This window comes from Anguilla rostrata, chromosome 13, assembly GCF_018555375.3.
Source record: "Anguilla rostrata isolate EN2019 chromosome 13, ASM1855537v3, whole genome shotgun sequence".
NCBI classification, from domain to species: Eukaryota; Metazoa; Chordata; class Actinopteri; order Anguilliformes; family Anguillidae; genus Anguilla; species Anguilla rostrata.
The window spans coordinates 18,510,924-18,532,783 of NC_057945.1; the positions used below are offsets into that span (position 1 = coordinate 18,510,924).

Genomic DNA, 21,860 nt, shown 5'->3' on the forward strand with positions numbered 1-21,860 from the left:
GAACAGTGGTGATAAATTTTACATGAAACAGCATCCACCTAAAATCAGTCACCCCTCTGTGCTTAATTAAATGGACACATTTAAATGTCCATTTAAAGAGGAAATACAGGGCAACTAATTCAAGGTGGAACATCACTTCAATTGCTCCTGAAGTGGAACAGTACTGAAATAATGCATTTAAGGTGGAACAGTATGGAGATTACCAATTTAGACAAAATAAACTAACTCACAGGCACGCTGTCAAAGGTGTCTTAAGTTTATTATAAAGATGTAGACAATAAAAAAAGCTCCCCACTGCATTTCAACAAAACTGAAGTCCAGCCCTTTAAAGGCTGGCAGGTTGACATACAAAGTAAGAATAGTGCATAATATGTATACTTATTTTACCTACACTTGCATTAATTTTTGACAGTGCAAATACAATTTGGTCATCCATTTGTTTACTGTCTATTTCGTACATTAGAATTATCAGACTAACCAGAGGCTTCAAATTTACTCATGAACCCTACACACATTACAGACACTCACACAAACTGCAGCCTCCAAGTATATTCATACCCTTGATAATAACCAAAAAAGACTTCCTGGAAACAGTGCAGTCAGGATTTTTTGTTGCTCAGATGGATGAACTGGGAGAACACCACACTTACATTTCTGGCATCAGCACAATCTTTGTTAGTTTAGTATGCATACATTTAGAGGCTACAATGTGCACACGTGCAGGCATATGCATGTGCATGTGTTGGTATGTACACACGTGTGTTTGCGCGACTACATGAGTCTGTTGGTCAAACATTCAGTACAGACATATTTGAGCTTCTCCAACTCGCACATGGAAGAATTGTTTTAATATCTGTATACCTGTTCCTCTTTTACAGTGATGAAAGTATGCATGTTAACCATTACAAGCTTGTAGTTGGTAATGAAAGATAACTTCATGAACATAAAATGTAAATTACCCTTGCGAAAAGAATAAGTACACGCCATTAGAAGTGGGAAAACCATTTCTAGTAGAACATTGGAACATTTATGAAAGTCCAAACAAATGTTTATAAACAGTATTTACAACTGTTAAAATGTAAGATACTGTGCCAGAAATAGTTTCCATTTAGTGTGAACAACACCAGGTAAATTAAGAGTGAAAAGCTGTATTGAAATTTAGGCCAATTTTTGAGAGCCTTCACCATCATTTTGTTTCATGAGCAAAGAATAATGCAAAACTTCTCCAACACAGAACGTACCCCCATTAGGAGGGTTAGACAAAGCTTTTTATTACTCTTCATGAGATTTCAAACTTCTGTTGTCATCAGTCACTGCGGGGGTTGTGCTCCAGTTGAGACCTGGGAGAGGAAGAGATGGGGAGTCGCACAGCCGGGAACAGCCCATGGGAACAGCGGTGTGGAACAGTGGATGAATATCAACCCATAGAGCTGCCTGCGACTGTTTCGGGGGAAACTGCTCTTGGAAAGACACAAAGGGGGGGTTTTGTACAAAAAAAAATGCTATCTGTTGTCCTCTTTTGATTTGTTAGGTTATGCAATAGTTCTTCACAGCTACCTCCTGGTCTCCATCACTCCAAATCAGGCATTTCTGAAAACGAACGGACAAGGAAAAGATATTGAATATGCAATGTGCGACTGACACGGGTTGAGAAATATTTAAGGCTGTAGGAAACATACTCACTTTCATCATCACTATCTGCAGAATCCTGGGAATGAAAGGTGAAAAATGATTAATTTAATTAGCAAGCTTTAACACAAAATGATCTGAAAATTTGTTCCATGGAATAAAAATACTCAATGTGTGACAAATCATTATTCAGGAACGTCCATCAAATTGTATGCAAACTGAATTGCATATAGTGTAGAATAATGTTTAGTGAACTGTGCTTTGCGGGTTTGATTCCCAGCTTGGGGCAATGTCATTGTACCCTCAAGCAAGGTACTTAACCTGGATTCTTTCAGTGAATATCCAGCTGTTTAAATTGACTGACTTACAAAAAAAACTTATCTGTGCCAATCACTTTGATAAGAGTGTCTGCTAAATGCCAAAATGTTAAGTAATGTAATGTTGCATTTTTAACATTCCATACCACTATTTGCTATCACTTGGGATAGGCAAAGCTTTGCTCCACACAGCTCCCTGATGGTTAAGCTCAGTGCAAGAGCAGTTAAATTTACTCATCACTGCAGCATGCTACACGCCTCTAATGCCACACCAAACCTGTATAGTTTGTGAGGACAATTACAATAGCATAGCCGTTTAAGCTTATGCGTCTATGAAAAATTACCATAATTAAAAATAAAAAAAGTTAATGACAAGTGATTCTTACCTCATCTCCACCATCCACATCTGCCAAGTCATCCTCCCCTCCCATGTTGTTCATCATCTGAAATCAGCCATACAGACTGGTGAAGAGCAGCTTCGGCAGCAGTAGCACACAGCACACAGTTTCACTGCCAGCATTCCCCATTCTCTCACATGTACGGAAAAGCATCAGAACCAGCCCGTATCTTTACGGAATCCCCGTTCCGGTCGCCCCAGACTCCGTACCTCTGAGAAGTTGTCGAAGTTGGACAGTTCTTCGTCGGAGTCGTCCTCCCAGTCCTTCCAGTTGTTGAAGTCGACACTGAGCCAGTTCAGCTGCAGAGCAGAGGAGAGTAAAGAGGAGGGCGGTGCCTGCAGTCGGCTGAGCGCGACTGCGCCCATGCAGGCCTCAGGCACTGTCAACAGGGCTCAACCTGGGTGAACACTGCAGGCAGTCTGACCAAGAAGAGCATTAACCAGGACTGAACCTTTCACAATGAGGTTTAGCCTGTGTCAGTACAGAAGCTTACAGTACAAGCCATTTATGATGTTCAGAAGTTTTCTGTTTTTATCGTAACTTTTAAATGTTTTACTTCTGGGAAAACTGTTGACCTCAGAATAGTAATGACTGTTCCCAGACACACACAAGCCCTTACACAATCGTCAAAGTAGGACCATCCTACTGCTGCAAAAACGAGTCCCCTTAAAACACCTTAAAGCTGGAACCATTCTTGATTTAAAATATACGATCGCGTACGCAAGATGGCCATCACACTTATCCTGCGGTCATTCAGAGCGCTCTTTGAGTACATCCTCAAAAATTAACGCTGCGAGGTGCAATACCAGCGTAAACAGCGGGGGCAGCATACATTTTATGCCAAGTGACGTGACTGACGCTAGGAAGCCAGGAAGGATGGCAGAATCATTTGAAGAGAAGCCATGATCAGCCCCCTAGTGGACACATCTTTTAGACCTCCAGTCAGACAGAAAGTAAGCAGACCAGCATGTGAACAATGTCGCCTGGGACGCAACCACTTCACGAGCACGAAGTGCAAGAAAATTCAGGCATGTTTCCAGCCTAAGTCAGTCTACTTGCAGCACCAGTGCTCACCACGTGCTTTCTGCAAGGTTTTTTAAATTTTCATTTATTTGCAGTAACACGTACACATTTCTGTTGCGTGATATTTTGCTGTTGAGCAAAATATCAGTCCAGTTCGACCTTCCCTCGCAGGGTCAATATGAATGTTTTGTTTACCAGTCAAAGTCAATAAAGACACTTGTATTGCCGTGTACAAACTCCAGTCACTGGACAAAATGATGGAAATGAGGTGCCACCCCAGGCCCAGGTGCGGCCCACGCGAATACTGACCTTGGCCTTGTCTTTGGTTAGCCGTGGCCAGGACTTCCCAGGGTCTGCTTTCCGTAAGCAGCACAGAACAGATCGATCTGTTCGCCTGTGTTTGCAATCCTGTGAGAAAATTAAGAAACAAGCCCATTTTAGCACAAAGCTTTCCCAAACTGAAAAAAAACTGAATTCTAGACATGTTAAAACTGCTGAACTGCAGTTGCAAACACAAATTGACCTCTGAATATGAACACACTTACATTTTGATCAATTGCTCCATAAAGGTCAACTTCATTCAGATGTTTGATGTTATCTGTTCCACCAAGACAGCTGAAAGGAGAGAGTGTGCAAGAAACACATTCAATCAGAACAATACAGGAACCATCATTTTTCCAGACAGACAAATTAACTGGGGGAAAAGAAGCCAAATGGCAAGTAAACTAAAGAGGAGATGAGAAGATGTTGGAATTTGAAAGCTATGATTTCAACCTTGGTGTGTCTGGTATGCATGTTAAGAACTCCACTTTCTCTAGTTCAGACTCATTGGATTACTTAGCGCCAAGCCTATATATTATGGCTAAGCAATTAACTACTTATTATGGCAAAAGTCTTATACAAGGCAAGCAACGCAAGCACAAAACACAAATGCACAAAATAATATTCCATTAGAAATACAGGCACAAACGACAGAGATACTGGTCCACTCCAGTGCCAATGGGCTGCACTGAGCTGTTATTCAAATATTTGAGCACATTTATGTCTAGAGGGCCATGATGCATGCATGGCTCAATGTTTAGCATGCCAAGTGTGACACACCTTAATGTATTTCCCTCTCTTCTTTTTTTTTTTTTTTTACAGTTAATACAATAGCCAACAGAACTACCACTAAGATACTATTATACCATAATAAATTAGCCGGAAATGTCTAGAGCAGGGGGGTCCAATCTTATTGCCCAATGTGCGTGCAGGTTTTTTTGTTCTTTTTTTGTCCAGCACTGACACCTGCCCTGCGATGAATTGGCCACCTGTCCAGGGTGAATTCCTACCTTCTGCCCAATGCATGCTGGGATAGGCTCCAGCACCCCCCGGGACCCTGACTAGCAATAAGCGGGTGTAAATAATGAACGAAAGGCTGGACGGATGGACTGTGACACCTGACTTCTCTCAGGTTGTCACTCGAGACCCTGATAAGCAGGAGTCTTAGTCTAAAACAAAAACCTGCAGACAGAGGCTCTTTTCCAGATAATATTTGATATCTCTGAGCTACAGCTTCCCCCTGCTGGAAGGAAAAGGCTATTTCACACTATGACAATAAAATAAAACGCATACAGCCTTTAAACCTGCATTTACTACAGGTTTAGAGAGACTCACAGATGATGTAATTACAGCTGGCTTGTTTTTACTCACCCGCACCTTCAGCACACAGCACACAACACACTGAACACACAGTACCAATGAAAGCCCCACAGCACACACAGTACCATCTTAGCCCCCGCCACATGTGACACATGCTAAGAACTACAAAGGAAAAAAACTGGGCCACACTGCACAAGACATAGACTAGAGTACAGTGCTAGAGAGACTAACTCAGTACCGCCCAATGATATGCACACCACTTACCTGAAATCAAACTTTGACTTTTCAAATTTTACGTGAACATCTTTACTATCTTCTACACAAAACTCAATGAAGACATAGTCTCGTCTGTCATACCACTTTGCTGTTGCAGGCTGCCTGGAAACAGAGGAAAAGGAGGACATTGAGTGCAGGAAGCATGGTACTCCACTCGCACCCATAGTCACATGCAGCCTGTTGTCTGAGGCACTTTCAGTTTATAAGCTCATCCCAAAGACTGACAAAATGAGCAACTAACAGAAGTTGACAGTCTCACATGAATACGAGTAGGCTAACCCACACACTGTGTTTAATGCATGCAGTGGAAAATAGCATACATTTATTAGGTATAATCACACACTTCTGGGTTAGGTCTAGCACCCTTACACTGCTAAACTTCAAAGCGAGTTATCAGAAAAGATGGATGGTATTCTGCTCCCTGTAACCAGAAAATATGAATTTTCATTCTAATATTTGGACAGTTTGTCATATTTCCAGGATTTTGGTACTGCAGTACTCCAGCTCCCAGCCCCCTCATCAAGGTCTGTAAGAAGTTATGCAAACAAAGAGATTTGCCTTTTAAATGAGATGTTTAAATTTGTTTAAAAGAACTACAGAAAAGTTCTACTGAAATTTGTGGTACAGTTAAGATACCTCACATTACAATTTAACATGACCAAATATAAAAGATAATATTAAATAACAGTTACTATGTAAACTTTAATAAAATTTAATAAAACTCTAAATTAAATTAATTCTCTCATAATATTTTCCTGTGCACGTGCTTCGGAATCCCAACTTGGGAAATGGCACCATTCGTCCTGGTATCAATTGAACGTAGCCATTCATGTGACTTATCACATATATTTATATTTCAGCATTCTACATTGCAGGATCTAAAAACACACTCAAAGGACAACCGACCTCAATGTAAACATGACACACATTTTCATTGTGCAATACCTTTCAGTCAGTTAATACGAGCAGGAGACGACCTAAGTAAGGTGTAACGCTAAATACGTCAAATTAATTAAGCCATCAGGTCGCTTAGGTTGCATAGGCAATTGCGTAAGACGGCAACGCGACGGGTATTTGCCATGTGACGAGTAGCCGGCTCGAATGAAAGCTAACGTTAATTAGCCATCTTGGTAACTAGCTAGACACAACACTCCCGAAGAACAGTCTAGAAAGTACCTGTCACGGTCACATCGATTCTGTATAAGTAGTTAACACCAACATTCTCAGCAGCTATAAGATAAATCTGGTGCAAAGTTTCAAATGTAAAGGTTTTCAAGGTAGTGACCATGCATGTTTTTAGCCAATCAGCCCAATTTAAACTGTCAGCTATGTTGCGACTGTAACCAAAAAATAGCTAGCTTTTGCTAACATTTGCTGACTTGATAGCATAGACTACGCATTCTGTACAAGATACAAACCAGTGCGCTACAACTAACCTTACCACCTCCGATGTATATTATCTAAAAAAAATAGTAAATAAATAATAAAGCCAACGAGTCCGTACATAAAGCTACCCAAGTTAGCTACATATACGCACAGTAACACTCATCCAAAGAAAACGCGCAAATCTTCCCTTTATGTAGCCAATACAGCGGACACTGGTTGTCCAGCAAGCTTTTAGTTCGCTCGAAATCCAGGTAGCAGCCATCTCTACAGGGCTGACCGACGATGTAAAATGAGGCCTACCGCGATTTAGCAGGCTGAGCTATATTCCAGCTCGCTAGGCCATTCATACCATCGGTCTGCACTTACACACATGTCCCATTCTCTTTCTGGCAATATAATAATATCTAGTTCACTCACGACATAAACCCCTGCCGATTAGCTTAAAAAAACTTACATTTTATTATGAACCTGTCCTTTGTTAATAGCAATATGTGCTGTCCAAGCTCAGCCTTTTATTTCAATTAACCGAGAGGGCGCGCAGTAGAGAGAAACGAAACAACACCCAACGACACCGTGCAACTGGCGCCTCGTGTGGGGTTCTCCATGCACTTGCGTGATGACGTAAACCTGACGTTACTGGCGCACTCTATCTCTATCGCAGCTGATGAGATTTTTTTGCCAACGAAAATACACTGTTGACTGGTGGGACTGCACTTGGCGTAAAGAACTCAGAACCCCGGTTTGTACGCTGGCCTACTCAATTAACATGTTAATTTATTTCATAAAACCTAGTCAGTTTGACGTTTTGACAGCAGCAAAAAAGGAATACTAGCATTACAAATGTAATATAGACGTCGACTTAGGAGAGCAGGTACAATCCTCTGCTGCGAGTTCGGAGCTCCCAGCTTGTCCTTGCCAAAAGTACTCTTGTGTTATCATGTTATTTTAATGTTGGAGAAATATTATAAGAAATAGGCCAATCTGTAGAGTGCCACTGTGATGTGCTAAAGTTGGCACCTCCGTGAAGCTGACACTCCATGTGATCAGAACATGAATAAATATATTGTCATTCGTTTGTGCCGATTTGTGCCGTAAAAATCATAATTTGTGCCGGTATGGTTTTTTGATATATTTCACATTATATTTTATGATCTGTGACGTCACTTTCCACCCCAAGTAACTCCAAATCGCTCCAAAGTAGTCTTGTTTGTTTTACGTTCGTGCTCATTTGTGTCGTTGAAAGAAACAAATGTGCTTTTTATTCTTTAGATATTGAACATATTTATTTTCACCAGTGACGCCATTTTCCACCCCATCATTGTCCAAATCGCTCCAAAGTAGTCTCGTTCGTTTGTGCCGTTGTTTATTTTGATATGAAGCGTTTTATTATTAGCCATGACGTCATCTTCCACCCCAACAAGCTCCGAATCGGCCCAAAGTGGTGTCATTCGTTTGTGCTGGGTTTGTGCCGTAAAATGGTCCACATGTACCATACAGAGATTTCCACAAACTCTTTATAAAACAAGGCATAAGTAGCATCCGTGTAATTCAATGGACCAGTGTTCTTAAAATATTCAGAACTGTTGTCATTGGTTAGAGGTACAGGGACACTGTACAGATGGTAACCTAGATACGGTGACAATTTTTTGCACTTGGGCAGTACATTTTTTTCATGTTTCTCAATGACCATTGGGCCAAGATTAAGTGTACAGCAGGCCACTAGCTATTGTAATAATAACCACACAGAGACTTCAGTAAACCAGCCTTGCATCTTTATTTCCCATGTTTGCAGGTTGGAGAACCACAATTAAAGTAATGAACCCATTTACACCAGTGAGACTGGAGTGTCTTCTGGCTTCAGCTTCACGATTATGTACAGTACAGGGTCCCAAGAACCACCCCCATTTCCCCGAGGCCCAGTAATAACAAGGCTTTCTATCTAGTAGTTATCAGGAATTCTCTACTGCGCTCCAAACAAACTTTATTAGAAACAGAAAAAACCAGGGTGTGAGCATTGCGAGACATGTGAACTGTACATTGCACATTTAAAGAAACACCAAGGTGACTGCCATGATATGCAGTTATTCTTCTCTTGCTTGTTCACCACACATCCCTGCATAACATGCAGGAATGCACTGCCCAATTAAAGCATACACTGAAATACTGGAGAGTGCCCTCAAATCTGTTCCTGTAATGCATTTCTGTGCCCGTGGTTATTTTTAGTTTTACTGTTTATAGTTGCTGGGCAGCTGAATGTTAGTCCAGGGGGCAGACATCTCTGCCCTGTGACCAGTCATCCTCCTCCACTGCAGGGCGATCCTCCGCCATCTTAAAAGTCTTTCTGGAGATCTGGAGATAGAGAACAGGTTGTTCACTCTTCATGAGCTTGTCTTTGCTGACGATTTTTCAATGGCCATTATGTTTAAAGCAACTGGTTTATGTGGGGTCAGCTGATTGTTCAGTTTTTATTATGATTATACTCCTGCCATTGTCTTTCATGGTCTTTCTTACTGAAGAGATTGAGTGATCGCTATACGTATTTCTGCTTAGAGGTCAAACAGATACAAACAGTGGCAGCCACTCCCAGTGCTACCGACCTCGCAGTTCTACGGTCTTAGCGAGGCTATTCTATCAGCTGGACAATCCAAACAGGAGAATGTAGTTCCCATCCAATCATATAAGGCCTGAGCTGGGAGAATGCAGGTCCCATCCAATGAAATTAGACCTGCGCTGGGAGAACGCAGTTGTCATCCAATCAAATAAGGCCTCCAGTAAAAGTGAAAAATTAGCATTTCTTGTAGTAAGCAACCCCACACTCATCCCCACAGGGAGGCTTGTTTGACATTTTGGCACATTCAGCACCAAACTCACCACTCTTCCGCAATAGCTCCCCCTTTCTGGAACGTTCCATTCCATCCAGAAAATTGTCAAACACCTTTATGTACTTTGCTAGGCTTGTCCTTTTGTAGTCTGTGGGAACAAAAAGGTTATACCTGGTTGAAATTATAGGTATTTGGTACATACATTTTTTCTCCCCAGTTTGGAGCAGCTAACATGCTCTTGCTGCAACACTCAACACAAGCTCTGCTGTCAATGCACAATTTGGAAAAATGCAATTATTACATAAAATAGCCTCGAAAAAAGTCACTTTGAAATAAAATCTGTTATGAAGCAAAAATGTAATTAAATGCGACAATGTTGTGAAAATTGGTATAAAATAATATTTTATAATGAGTACTATTTAATTATTGAATTCAAAGTTTGTTGACTCATTTATATACCATTTCATTTATTCATCAATAATGCAATCATTTACTCATGATTATATCAAAGACATATTTATTTAATTTTGACAAAAATGGTATTTTATACAGCAATATGTTAACTGCATTTTAAACAAATGTTCCAGAAGTCTGACTCAACCTCAATGTGTCTGTGGGGTTTTCAACTGGCCACATTTTAATCAGGCCAGATGATTGTGTGTGCTTAGCTGAATACCACAGCAATAAGACATCACATGCAGCTAGCATTCTAACTGCGTGTACATTACACAAGTGCCAGCATTTTATATGAATGTAACAACTCTTATAATTTAAGCATTAAAAAAAAACAATATCTCTTATATCACCTGACGATGAACAGGAAACATGGGAGGGACCCCAAAATCCTAAACTTACCTCGAATTTTGCGCCTCTCCCCCACCTCCCTCTCGCTGTCTTTCACCTCCTCCTTCTCCTCCTCTGGTCTGGGCTGGTTAAGCTCCTCACAAATTAGGCTGAAGAGATAGACAGAAGTCCCATCTCAAAATCCTGTCACAGCGCAACTTAAGGCTCTTGTGCATAGCTCCAGAGTACTTACCAAATTCCAGCATTCCTCACCTTATTGTGGGAACATCAAAGGGATCAAATTTGTCGAGTTCTCTTAGGTCAATGGGCACTGAAATTCTCCCTGTTTGAGGGAAGGAAAAAGAAACAATATTCACTCTCACACACACACACACACACACACACACACACACACACCGTAACAAACCATTCCTTCCTTTTTGGCTACGTGAGTCCCTTTTTCTCTTGGGTCTTTCAACCACTCCCCATTATAACAGAGTCGGCACATGCAGTTCGGCATCCTCAGCCTGTTCTACGGCAGGGCAGCCGATGAGGCTGTTCTCTCACACCAGCCATTTTTCTAAACAAGCAGTACATCTCCTAATACTCTGCCCATCCTCCTGCACCTCTTATCAAGAATGCAGACAATACACAATAGCAACTGCTTGTATTTTCTATTGCTTGATTATTTGCATATTAACCAGAACTCTACTCTCATCTGTAGTGGGAACCTGAGGAATCACAGTGGTAGCAAATGCAAGGTAGTGTGCAACCAGAAGTAGGGGATTAAACTATTCAGTTTTTGAGGGAATTTAAGCAGGACACCGGGGTTAACACCCCTATCAGTTTTGCCAGGTCTCCCATGCATTACCAAACAAGCCCACACCTGCATAGCTTGAGCAGTCTGACATTAAAAGGTTACAGGGTGGTATAGCAGCTTAGCTTCTGTAGTTTTACATGAGACGTGTACAGGGTGGCATGGCTGATTAGCTTCAGTAGTATGACATCAGAAGGGTACAGGGCGGTATGGCTGCTGGTCCTATTATTCTGCGGCAAAGACTGAATGTCATGCATAGCTTCGTCATTCCTCACCAGTTTTGGGGTGCACACTGAAGGGGCTCTTCAGAAGGTGGTTAACCCCTTTGCTGACATTCACATCAAGCCGAGGATAGCAGTACTGCAGCATGATCTCCTTCTCCGTGTGAACAGCCTTCTTAGAAGATGTCTGACATAGAGGGGGAATTTAAACAGAAAGTTCGCTCCATTGTGTGATGCTAAGCCTGTAAGTTAGCAAGAAAGATAACTACATTGTGCTCGCTAAAAAAGAAATAACAGGGGAACATGACAATTTTACATTCTTTTCCTTGACTTTCCAAGCACAGAGATGAAGTTTTTCACGGGCGTTAAGTTACTGTGGCAACCTTGAACTGCGCTCACCCTTTTTTGCTGCACCAAGGCCTTCAGCCTCTCCCAGCGTTTTGTTGGGCTTCTTTCAGACTGGAAGAACGTGGCCAGGTCTTTTCTGACCTGTGTGACTGAGTTAAGGGTTTTTAGCACACAAATGACCCACAATAAAAGATTCTTGAACTGGACCTCCAGCTCTACTGCAGTTCAGCTTCAATACAGCCATGAAATCGGTCATCACTGAAATATCAATACAGCTAATTGATGCTTTTAGCAGCATTGGTGAATGTATAAACAGGTAGCAATCATATCCAGAGAAAAAAATTCAGAGTGACTTAATGCCTGCCAGCTGTAAGGATACAGCCAAAAAAAGGTGGTAGCATGTCTAGGAATTTGGTTTATCGGGACACAAATAAATCTAAATTATTCAAGCCTCTTAAAATGGGGCTTGAGAGAAGATTGTGGGTGAGAAAAGGAGAATCTGACTGTGGGTTTTGCATGAAGAAGGATATCATCAGGCAGGAGCGCTAGGACTTTGTCTGCAGACTCCTTGCTGCCCAGGATGTCCTGATCCACCAAAGCGTACTGAGGGAAGTAGTGCTCCACCACTGCCAGAGACTCCCTGCAGCGAGACACGAGACCCCCTCTCATCTGTGCACTGCCGCACTCATCCAAGAGAACGCTACAGCACGCTGGTGCTACATGGTCCTGGTGCTACACGACTCTGGTGCTAATAGAGATGCTAGTATAGGAGGCCGACTTGCGTGGCTGTGCACACACAGGGAAATGGTCCATGATGCTAGCAGCTCTTCTACATATCCACTCATAATTTCATAAACCAGCTGTTTTTTTTCCTAAAAACAACATTTCCGTCACAAGCATTCTCATCATCCATCAGCTCTGTCCTTATAAAATGTAAAGGGATTCATGCAAAACAGCATTATTACATGTCATTACACACGCAAAAAGGCAGCGGTCTCTTACTTGATAGAGGGGTGGATGGGGTCTGAGAGCTGCACTTTCCTCAGTGTCTCCTCCCCACCCTGCAACACACAGCATCCTTATTACAGTTTCCACATTTTAAGGGCTCCTTCAGTGTGATGATCAGAGAATGAGAATGGGAGCACAACTAGCACCACATCTGTGATTAGAAACAAGTTTAGCATGCATTGCACAAGATGTTGAATACAGCTGCAATTAGGGGTGTCGTGTGAGATTTTCACAGTATGATAACCTTGTCCAAAAATATCAGTTATACGCATCGCAGTATTATGCGGCCATTTACAAAACACCAAAAAGCATGTTCTGAGTTGACCCACCAGGTTACACAATAATGAATAATAAACAGAAATAAAGTGGACAGTTTGACTTAAAGTCAAATGGTGACCTGGAGTGGTAGTTTGGGGGTCTCTGCATTTTTCGGGGTCTCACCTTGACGAGGCTGAGGTACTCGCACACAGCCGAGCGGGCCGCCACAGGGAGCCTCCTGGCGGAGTCGTCACAAACCCAGCAATGCACCCCCCTCCTGCCCGAATACACCCACAGACAGTGCCGGAAACCAAAGTCCTCTGCACCCCAAAAAACAACACAGAACATATCACACCATAATACAGCACATGACATGCCCCATCCCAGCAGCATTTCTAACAAAATAACACATAAACATGACCCACTCTAATGTCTCCTGTACCACACTCTGCGGCTTATTTCAGCACTAAATGGTGTTGCCGGGTTACGGGAGATTCCTGGCTTTGTGCGGAATGAGCAGCAACCCTCTGTGCTGCACAGTGCACTTATTGCTCTTCAAATAAACAAGAAATTTAAGAAAGGAGAGACACTATTATGAACCACAAAAAAACACAATGAAACGAAAAAGAGCCAGATGCCACTCGCTATGAGAATCTAGACAGGTTCCAAACACTCAGCTTTTCTTCTGTTCAGATACTCATATGTTTATTTTTGGGCAGCACCATCAAATGACAGGCAGTTCTGCAGTAATTAATCAGGAAATATGAGCTGCCCGTCATACACATAATTCCTATATACAGATGTACAGAATAAATATGTACTTATGCATATTTCTGTGCCGACCAGTTTAACAGAATACCTTCTGTAGCAGGATGTGTTCCTTACTGCTCTGCTGTCACCATTAAACAGTGGCAAAAAGCTGCTCAGTATTCCTGTGGTACAGCTGAATACTGGCAACGAGCAAGGCTGTACGTGACAGCAACAGCCAGCACAGAGAGCCTTACCCCGAAGGGCCCTGTCCAGGATGCGTATCGCGATGGTCATCAGAGTCCAGCATTTGGGGCAGATGTCCGCTGAACTGTGAACAATAACAGTGTGCGAGCATCTGGTCAGTGAAGGAAATATCTTTGTTGGAACCTCCTGGATACAGATCTCACAGGCCACATATTACAGCATACCTGCAGCAGCTTCTGACATCATCATAATCAGTCATGTCAATGTCAAAGACCAGCTCTTTCTCCAGCGCCTGGAAAGTTCCAGACTTCACGGTGTTGTGCTGATTGGGCTGGGTCGGGGAAAATACAACCACAGGTTTACATTAAACCACAATTCATGTCTACAAGAAACCTCAATGTACTGTAACCGCTGCCTGACGAAGTCACGGTAGAAACAGTGCTATGCATTAAACCCAATCCCGACTCACCCTGTGGCTGTAGACAGCACCGATGTCGATCTTGTATGGATTCATCTTCTGCATCTCCTTCTCCAGTTCGCTCTGGTTGCTGAAGGACTGGTAACGGACGTAAATGTCATCCTTCAGGGTAAAAGAGAACTCGCGATTCTGGAAGTAGTTTTTTGTCACTGCAGGAACAAAATAAAATGTTGCTTTAATAAATAATTTAGTCAAAGAATCTGGATATTCATTAGTCTAGCGATCTGTTAACTATAGCTTGTGCAAGAAATTGACAACACCTAGCTAACGTTAACCCACTTGCATTAGCTAGCTATCTATAGCCTTAACAATCTCATTTGTAGCTATGATAACACGACTTAACAGTTCTGCCGAGATAGAATGGTTACATATGTAGGCTAGCTAATGTTTGTTAAACAAATATGAATTTACTAGCGAATGCTGTTAGCTAACTGGCAGTTCGTCATTTCCTTACCATACATTAGAAGCGCAAGATTTGCAAATGGAATAATTAGCCACCAAGCCACGCAATTTCTACATTAATTTAGACTCACCTCCGCCGTAATTCAACCAACGATAATACTGTGCAAAGGGGAAAAGTCGTCGGTAGTATAGGGGTAGAAGGTCCGGCAAACTCGCGGAGTCGTAATTGCATGCAGGCATTTCTCGCGAAAATCTGTAGCTAACCAGCTCAAAACGTTGCTGTGGGTTTTCAGAAGTAAGTTACGTGGCAAGAACAAAAGCGACCAACTCCAATGAATGTACGTATTCAATAAAACACAACAGTCAGCCGTTCATTTTCACAAATTAATCTAGCTACAGAAAATGGTCTTTCCTCCTGGACAGTGTCAGTTTCCGAAAAAGCGCGCGGGAACGGTATGAAACGAGAAAGAAAATAACAGAGTCTCGAGCTTGCTGGGATATGTAGTCTGAATGTTTGATGAGCCATGCCAAATAATTTCTACGATCACTAGATGGAGTCCTCTCTGCCAAAAAGCGCATATTGTTCATAGACAATTATGACAGTAAAAAGCGCTATGCAAATGCAATTTTATTGACTATATCTGTAACCAATAAACAAACTTTGGTGTAGTCCATAATTTTAACGACAGAACGCTTGCTAGCACAAAAAAACTACTACATCTGCATATTTTTGGTTTGTGTCACCTATTTTTGTTCCTGATTAGTGGGCACAGTCTTCCTAACGCATGCACACATCGCAGTCTTTTCACATCGCAGCCACAAGCCATGCACGCGCACAGCAGGTGTGTGCTGAGAGCTGAGTTGGCCAACAGGGGTCGCTTGAGCGATGAACACTCCCATCCTCGGTGACAGAATCTCTTTCTACGGCTCTGCATTGGGCAACAAATTAAGCGCCATCCCTGCTTCAACATCCATGCTTCAAAATTAATAATAACCAACCTGCATCTTTGTTATTACACCAAGAGAGGGCAGTAACGGATGTGCTTCTACAGGATTGTGCCTTAAAAATATCCCGTCAGAAAACACATCAGACCCCATTTCTTACCAGCCCCTGCATCTGCTATTACTGCAAGAACAGGGAGAAAAGCTCAAAAATGCGCTGTGACAAAGGGGGTTATCGTACACTAGCTGTGTTAGAGGGGGAATGTGTTGTGTGTTTCCACGGTCCTGTCTGAAGCTTGAAGCATACCGGTTGTAAGCTGAGCTAAGATACTTTACTGTTTTTGGTGTCCCTCACAGCCTAGTATTTTTTATTTGCTTAAGTGGGTCCTGTGATTCCTATTCATGCCAACAGTGCTCCTTGTGAACAGCTCTCCGTCTTGTCAATGCCTTCTTGCAAGAAATTCTCAATCAGCTTTACCTCTTTCTGCATTTTTAACATGTTATTTTCTTTGCTTTTCTCCTTTTTTCTCCCCAGTTTGGAATGCCAAATCATGCTCATTCTGCAATCTTCATCACAGCCTCTGTTTGTTGTTTTGGGAAAGCGTAGACAGACATGTGCTCTGAATTTCAGAATGTGATGTCAGCCAGCTCTTGTTATCACACCACAAGACTCACAAACATGAATTGGAGGAGGTCACTTCATGAGCAGCTCAACAGATGAACTTACGATCGACGAGTGGGGGTTGCTGATACGCAATCATCCTGGCCAACTCATACCCTTCCATCCCAGACCAAAGCCGTGGCCAGTTGTGCATTGCCCTGGGGGTTTGACAACTACAGTTGGCACTGGCCTGGTCTAGTTTTGATGGCGGACCATGAGGCCTATCCATGTACTAGAACAGTACAACTCAGCAGCCACTTCCTCTGCAGTTGAAGTGTTGAGATGAACAGGAAACTACAAAATAATTTTATTTTTGACTTAAAGGCCCAGTGGACAGCAAACCCTATATAATTTCCCAATACACCCTGCTGTGGTCCTAGTAATAACTCTGTGTGTACCCTTTGTGGGGGCACCTTAGTGACATCATAACCCTGTGCCAAGAATCTCGGAGTGGTGATGGACAACAGGTTGTCCCTCTCCAAGAACATCGCAGCGGTAAGCCGGGCTTGCAGATTTTTCCTGTATAACATCCGGAGAATCCGCCCATTTCTCACCACCTACTCAACCCAGCTCCTGGTCCAAGTACTACCCCGCCTGGACTACTGCAACTCTCTTCTGGCTGGACTACCGGCACCTGCCATCAGACCCCTGCAACTCATCCAGAATGCTGCAGCTCGTCTGGTCTTCAACCTCCCCAGACACTCCCACGTCACTCCCCTGCTCACTACCCTCCACTGGCTGCCTGTTATGGCTCGCATCAAATTTAAAACATTGGATCAGCCCCAGCATACCTCCACAAGATCTTCAAACCCTACATGCCAGCCAGACCCCTCCGTTCCGCTACCTCAGGATGCCTGGCACCTCCCCCTCTTCGCACCTGCACTTCCCGAACACGTCTCCTGTCTGTTCTGGCCCCACAATGGTAGAATGACCTCCCCGTGGAGGTCAGAACAGCTGAGACCCTGACCCACTTCAAGCGACAACTGAAGACTCACCTCTTCAGGCTGCACCTCTCCCCATCCCTCCCTACCTCCCTGTAATCCCTAAATTGACTGTAAGCTTAGGGTTGTAACTAGGTAGCTGTTTCGTAGGTGACTAAGTTAATGCACTCATCTTAACTACTGCTATGCAATTTTTGTGCATAGACTGCGTTGTTGCTGTTCCCGTTTGTTAGTGTTAATCAGTTTAACCTACAGGGTCCAAGTTGAACTATGCGGTTGTTCCCTGCACTTGAAACGGTACTTCTCTCTAGGGTTTTCGTCACACTTGTTTCTGGTTATGGTTATACACTTTGTTGTACGTCGCTCTGGATAAGAGCGTCTGCCAAACTGTAATGTAATGTAATGTAATGTAGAAAAGCCTGTTGCTTTACACCTCTGAGAGGGTCTATCAGTGACAGTGCTCACCACAAGCGTAGGCTGAGTACAGGCTAAGCCCTGCAGCTCATACTTGTGTATGTTAAATTGTGTGTGTGGGTGTGTGTGTGTGTATGTGTGTACATGTGTGCATTTGTGTGCATGACCTATAAACCAACATTTAAAGGAATGATGTCAAACTCCAGGGACATTCTATTTAAAACAGAAACACCCGGTTTCACCTGATCGTGCCTGTGCCATACCATGTAAACATATTTTTGTGGTTTTGGGGGTGCATTGTGTTTCTAAGACAAGCCTGTGTATGTGGCCTAACTCCCCTTGTTTAAAATAGCTGCAGTGTATTTTTAAACAGGACTGCAGCAGTGGGGAGGAAGGATGGGGGCTCCAGGATGCAGGGATTGTATGCAGAATTTCCTGCTTCCTCTGGGGGTAATGGAGGCCCCCCCAGGCCGCGACCGGAACCCCGCTTCCTCCCAGGATCACCTAGCAGCGTCTACCACTCTTTAAAAAAAACAAAACAAAAGAAAAAAGTTGTAGTCCAGAGTTTTTGTTAAGATGTACATGTTTTTGCCAGTGCTTTTCCAATCTGCAGAGCCTCCATTGATTTTCAGGTGTCTGCCCCATTTCTCCATGGGTCTCTACATCTGGCTATCAAATTAACATCTGATTGGCTAAATGATCCTTTACAGTCTTCATGCACAATTGTCAGTGCAGGGTGGACGGTTTGTTGTATTCAGTCAATTTGTGTGTACTGACAATTATGAAAGAAGTGCCATTCATAACTGCATTTAAGACTGGATAGGATAATCAGAGCAGCACATGCACATCATAGCCTACTTAAGGGATACTCTTTTTAAGTGCCATTTCCCTTCCATTTCTATTTAAAATGACAAGTGAGACAGTTTCCTGTGCACTGTATAAGCCACCAAGTAAAGATTATCTTCTGAAAGGGGCTTCAAAGGAAGCTATTAAGAGTATCATTGTTGAGGAGAATCACACAAAACATGTACTGCACACAAATTCCCATTGCTACAGAATTCCAAACATACTGCCACAACACTACTCTTATTCCTGCAGAATTACAAACATCTATATTCTGTTTTATTATTCCAAACAGTGCGGTTAATATTTAATCAGTAATTGGCTTTTGCAAGCAGAAATGTATTCTGAATTAATGGATTTGCTTACAGATAAAGGGGTAGGCGTGAGATACTAATTTGATTCCATGAAAAACATTCAGATTAATGATATATTATTATTATTGTTGCAGGTGAATGGGTCACTTTTTATTTCAAGTTTCATCTTGAAGATTTTATGTATAAATGTTTTTTTTTATATACATAAATACATAATGTCTGCACTATTAAGTCCACTTACATATAGGGTAAATGCTGCATATGGGAAATTTAACAACAAGAGAAGAGCAGTCAGTAGCCGTGCCTTCAGATGGGATTATTTTTAAAAGCCCTTTGCGATGGAGAGCGAAGCCTGTGTTTCTAATGTGTTGTTGTATATCTGAGCATTCATCATGCTCTTTCCAATTATCGCACCCCCAACTCAGAAAGCCCCTGGCCAGCCCCACCCCCGGAATGTGATTGGTATAAAGCAGCAGATTTCCATTAAGTCTGAGCCATCCATTCCTCACGCCCGCCGTCATGGAAACCAGTGGGCATCGCTGTAATTTACTCTGGCGAAGAAATGCAGCGCATGACAGCTGAACTGCATTAGAAATATGGAGCGGAATGTGCCATCATTCATTTTACTAGACGCCCATTTACATGGCGAAACAGGCATTCAGGAAAGACTTTTCAACACAATATTTAATTCAGGTTACCTTCTCTTATTGTAGCATGTTTAATTGCATTCCTGTCCTGGCTATTTTATCATTCCAAGATAGATGTTTATGCATGGCAGCAAATACGAGACAAAGTGTAATTCATGCTTATTAAATAGGAAATATGGTTAAATAATTAAAATATAAACACAATATCAAATTGAAAATGCAGGCATTGCATGTTTCATTCATAACTGAAATCTGCATCATACAGTCCAGTCTTCACATTTAAGCAATTAGCAGATGTTTCTATCCAGAGGAACTTGCATCACTTACATTTTTACATATATTATATTATTATATTACATATACAGCTGGATAAAGCTGCATGGAGCCAGAAGCAGAGGAGCACAGCTGTCTCAAATCTTAAGTGAAGGAGTTTCTGATAAAACATGAGCAGATCCTACTGTATATTTTCACAAACAACTTCAGATTGCCATTTCCATACTGCGTGAATACAGTATGGCTTAAATCTGGCTGCACAGGTGGTAATGTGAACAATTGCATGCATATAACAACTCTACATCAGGGAAAGATATGTAATACTGCTGTAAAAATGATTTACTCCATCTGTACTGTATTAGCTGTATTCGTTAAAGAGTGTTCCCTCCTTTCCATTGAAGCACTGACACCATGAAAACTGCTAAATAAATGCAATCCAATATCATTTATTAACACTATAATTATGACATCACTCTGTTTATGTACTGCCTGTCTCTTCCGGTCTCCTGCCATTAGCCTGTGTCTGCCTTTTCCCCTTGGTTACTCTGAGCATCACCTTTGTATTCATGAACAGCATTTTATACGTACGCTCTTTTATTATTATTGTCACTATTATTGTATTCCATCCTGTGATAAAATGATGAAGGATGAAAAAAAAGAAGAATGTCTACACAGAGGCACACACACATGCACGTGCACACCCTCATATACATGTGCACAATGCACAGTAGACTGGGCTGTTGTTGCTATGACTACCTGCTTCCCGCAGTTAAAAATTATTTAAAAACACAGTTGGGGTTGTAGGCAGTACAGCACAGAACTGTGCCTTATCTGAAATGAAAGTGCAGACACTCTTTACCTCAGAATGTCTGTCCACTTAAAAAAAAGTACATAATTTGCAAACTCACTGTGGGTGGAGCTTACAGGGATGCAGGAGCCAATCCCAGTATGCATTTGGTGAGAAGTAGGAATATACCCTGGACAGGTTAACAAATTCACTCTCACACCATACTTATGAGCAATTTGGACTCTCCAATTGGCCTAGCACAGGGGGAGCATGGGGGCTACACACAGGGGGGCCCCAGCCAGGGTTCATGGGACCTTCCTGCTGTGAAGTGACAGTGCTACCTAGCGCACTACTGTAATACCCCACCTTGTCATCACTAAGCATATAAAATGTGCGTAGGTTCTACTCAAGTATTCCTATTCAATTTGCAAAGTAGACAAACCCAATTAGCTAGTCAATGTACCTTGGGGCTTGAATCAATGCTGTGACACGGTTTAGTAGTTCTGCCCTGTTGTGCTGCATGTACATTTCAGAAACATTTAGAGTATAGCAGTCACTGGTGATGACTGTGGTGAACACAAGTAATTACTTCCCTACAGAAAATAAATACAGCACGGCATGGTGTTGCTGTACTGTTTATCAGTGCTACCCACCACAGCTGTGTGAGCGTCCTTCAAACACGACCATGATTATGGGAGCAAAATAATAACAGCACCATTTTTATGAGACCTGGAGATAGCATCCCAGAAACACTGCCATATATTTTGTTCATTTGAGTCCTGAAATTTATTTTTAGAAAGAAGGTCATTTAAAGGTACAACACAGCAACATGGCTATTAATTCACTGTTCACCAGTGCAAAGCAGCTGTGTGGTTATTACAGTGGTGGTCCTTTCTGTTGCCCATGTTTACTTATGTTTAGTTCTAAAGGCTTAAAAACTCCACTTAAACTAACCCTCATTTTAACCCATGATGATTATATTAACCAATTACGTAGCCCTGCCTCCCCTGGCTGCCCCCCACCCCTCCCCCCCCCCCCCCCCCCCCCCCCCACCAGAAAGACAAGTGGGGACTTGAAGATTTGTGAAGTGACTCCTAACACATTTGTATATTGTATAATATATCTCAAAACAGGACAATAGGTATTCACAGCACTTAACTACACTTTTACTTATGTATTTTTTCCATTTTTCCATTGAATTTTCAAAAGTAAATTTGAGACATGCTTTAGATTTCCATACATAAACTATAGACAGCGCGAACGTTCATTTTAACAAT

General features: G+C 42.2%; 2 protein-coding genes across 3 annotated transcripts; both read right to left on the reverse strand.

Annotated features, from left to right (window-relative positions):
* Positions 1–240: 240 nt before the first annotated feature.
* LOC135237576 (prostaglandin E synthase 3-like) lies at positions 241–7,301 on the reverse strand. The gene is made up of 9 exons (XM_064304829.1): positions 7,125–7,301; positions 5,273–5,386; positions 3,913–3,982; positions 3,677–3,775; positions 2,554–2,643; positions 2,333–2,389; positions 1,684–1,708; positions 1,558–1,590; positions 241–1,455 (listed from the first exon to the last, which is right to left on the reverse strand). Coding segments are annotated over exons 1-8 (477 nt in total). The 5' UTR covers positions 7,127–7,301; the 3' UTR covers positions 241–1,455; positions 1,558–1,570.
* A 1,124-nt stretch (positions 7,302–8,425) lies between these two features.
* prim1 (DNA primase subunit 1) lies at positions 8,426–15,233 on the reverse strand. 2 transcript variants are annotated; one of them, XM_064305509.1, is made up of 13 exons: positions 14,893–15,232; positions 14,351–14,508; positions 14,106–14,212; positions 13,932–14,005; positions 13,111–13,247; positions 12,664–12,722; positions 12,191–12,301; positions 11,713–11,803; positions 11,368–11,500; positions 10,549–10,618; positions 10,348–10,445; positions 9,542–9,640; positions 8,426–9,019 (listed from the first exon to the last, which is right to left on the reverse strand). In XM_064305509.1, exons 1-13 carry the CDS (start codon positions 14,999–15,001, stop codon positions 9,000–9,002), a joined length of 1,266 nt encoding a protein of 421 aa, XP_064161579.1. In that variant the 5' UTR covers positions 15,002–15,232; the 3' UTR covers positions 8,426–8,999. The 2 variants fall into 2 exon arrangements, with proteins under 2 accessions (XP_064161579.1, XP_064161578.1); XM_064305508.1 differs by lacking the exon at positions 8,426–9,019 and adding an exon at positions 9,258–9,395 and having other exon boundaries at positions 14,893–15,233.
* Positions 15,234–21,860: the final 6,627 nt, after the last annotated feature.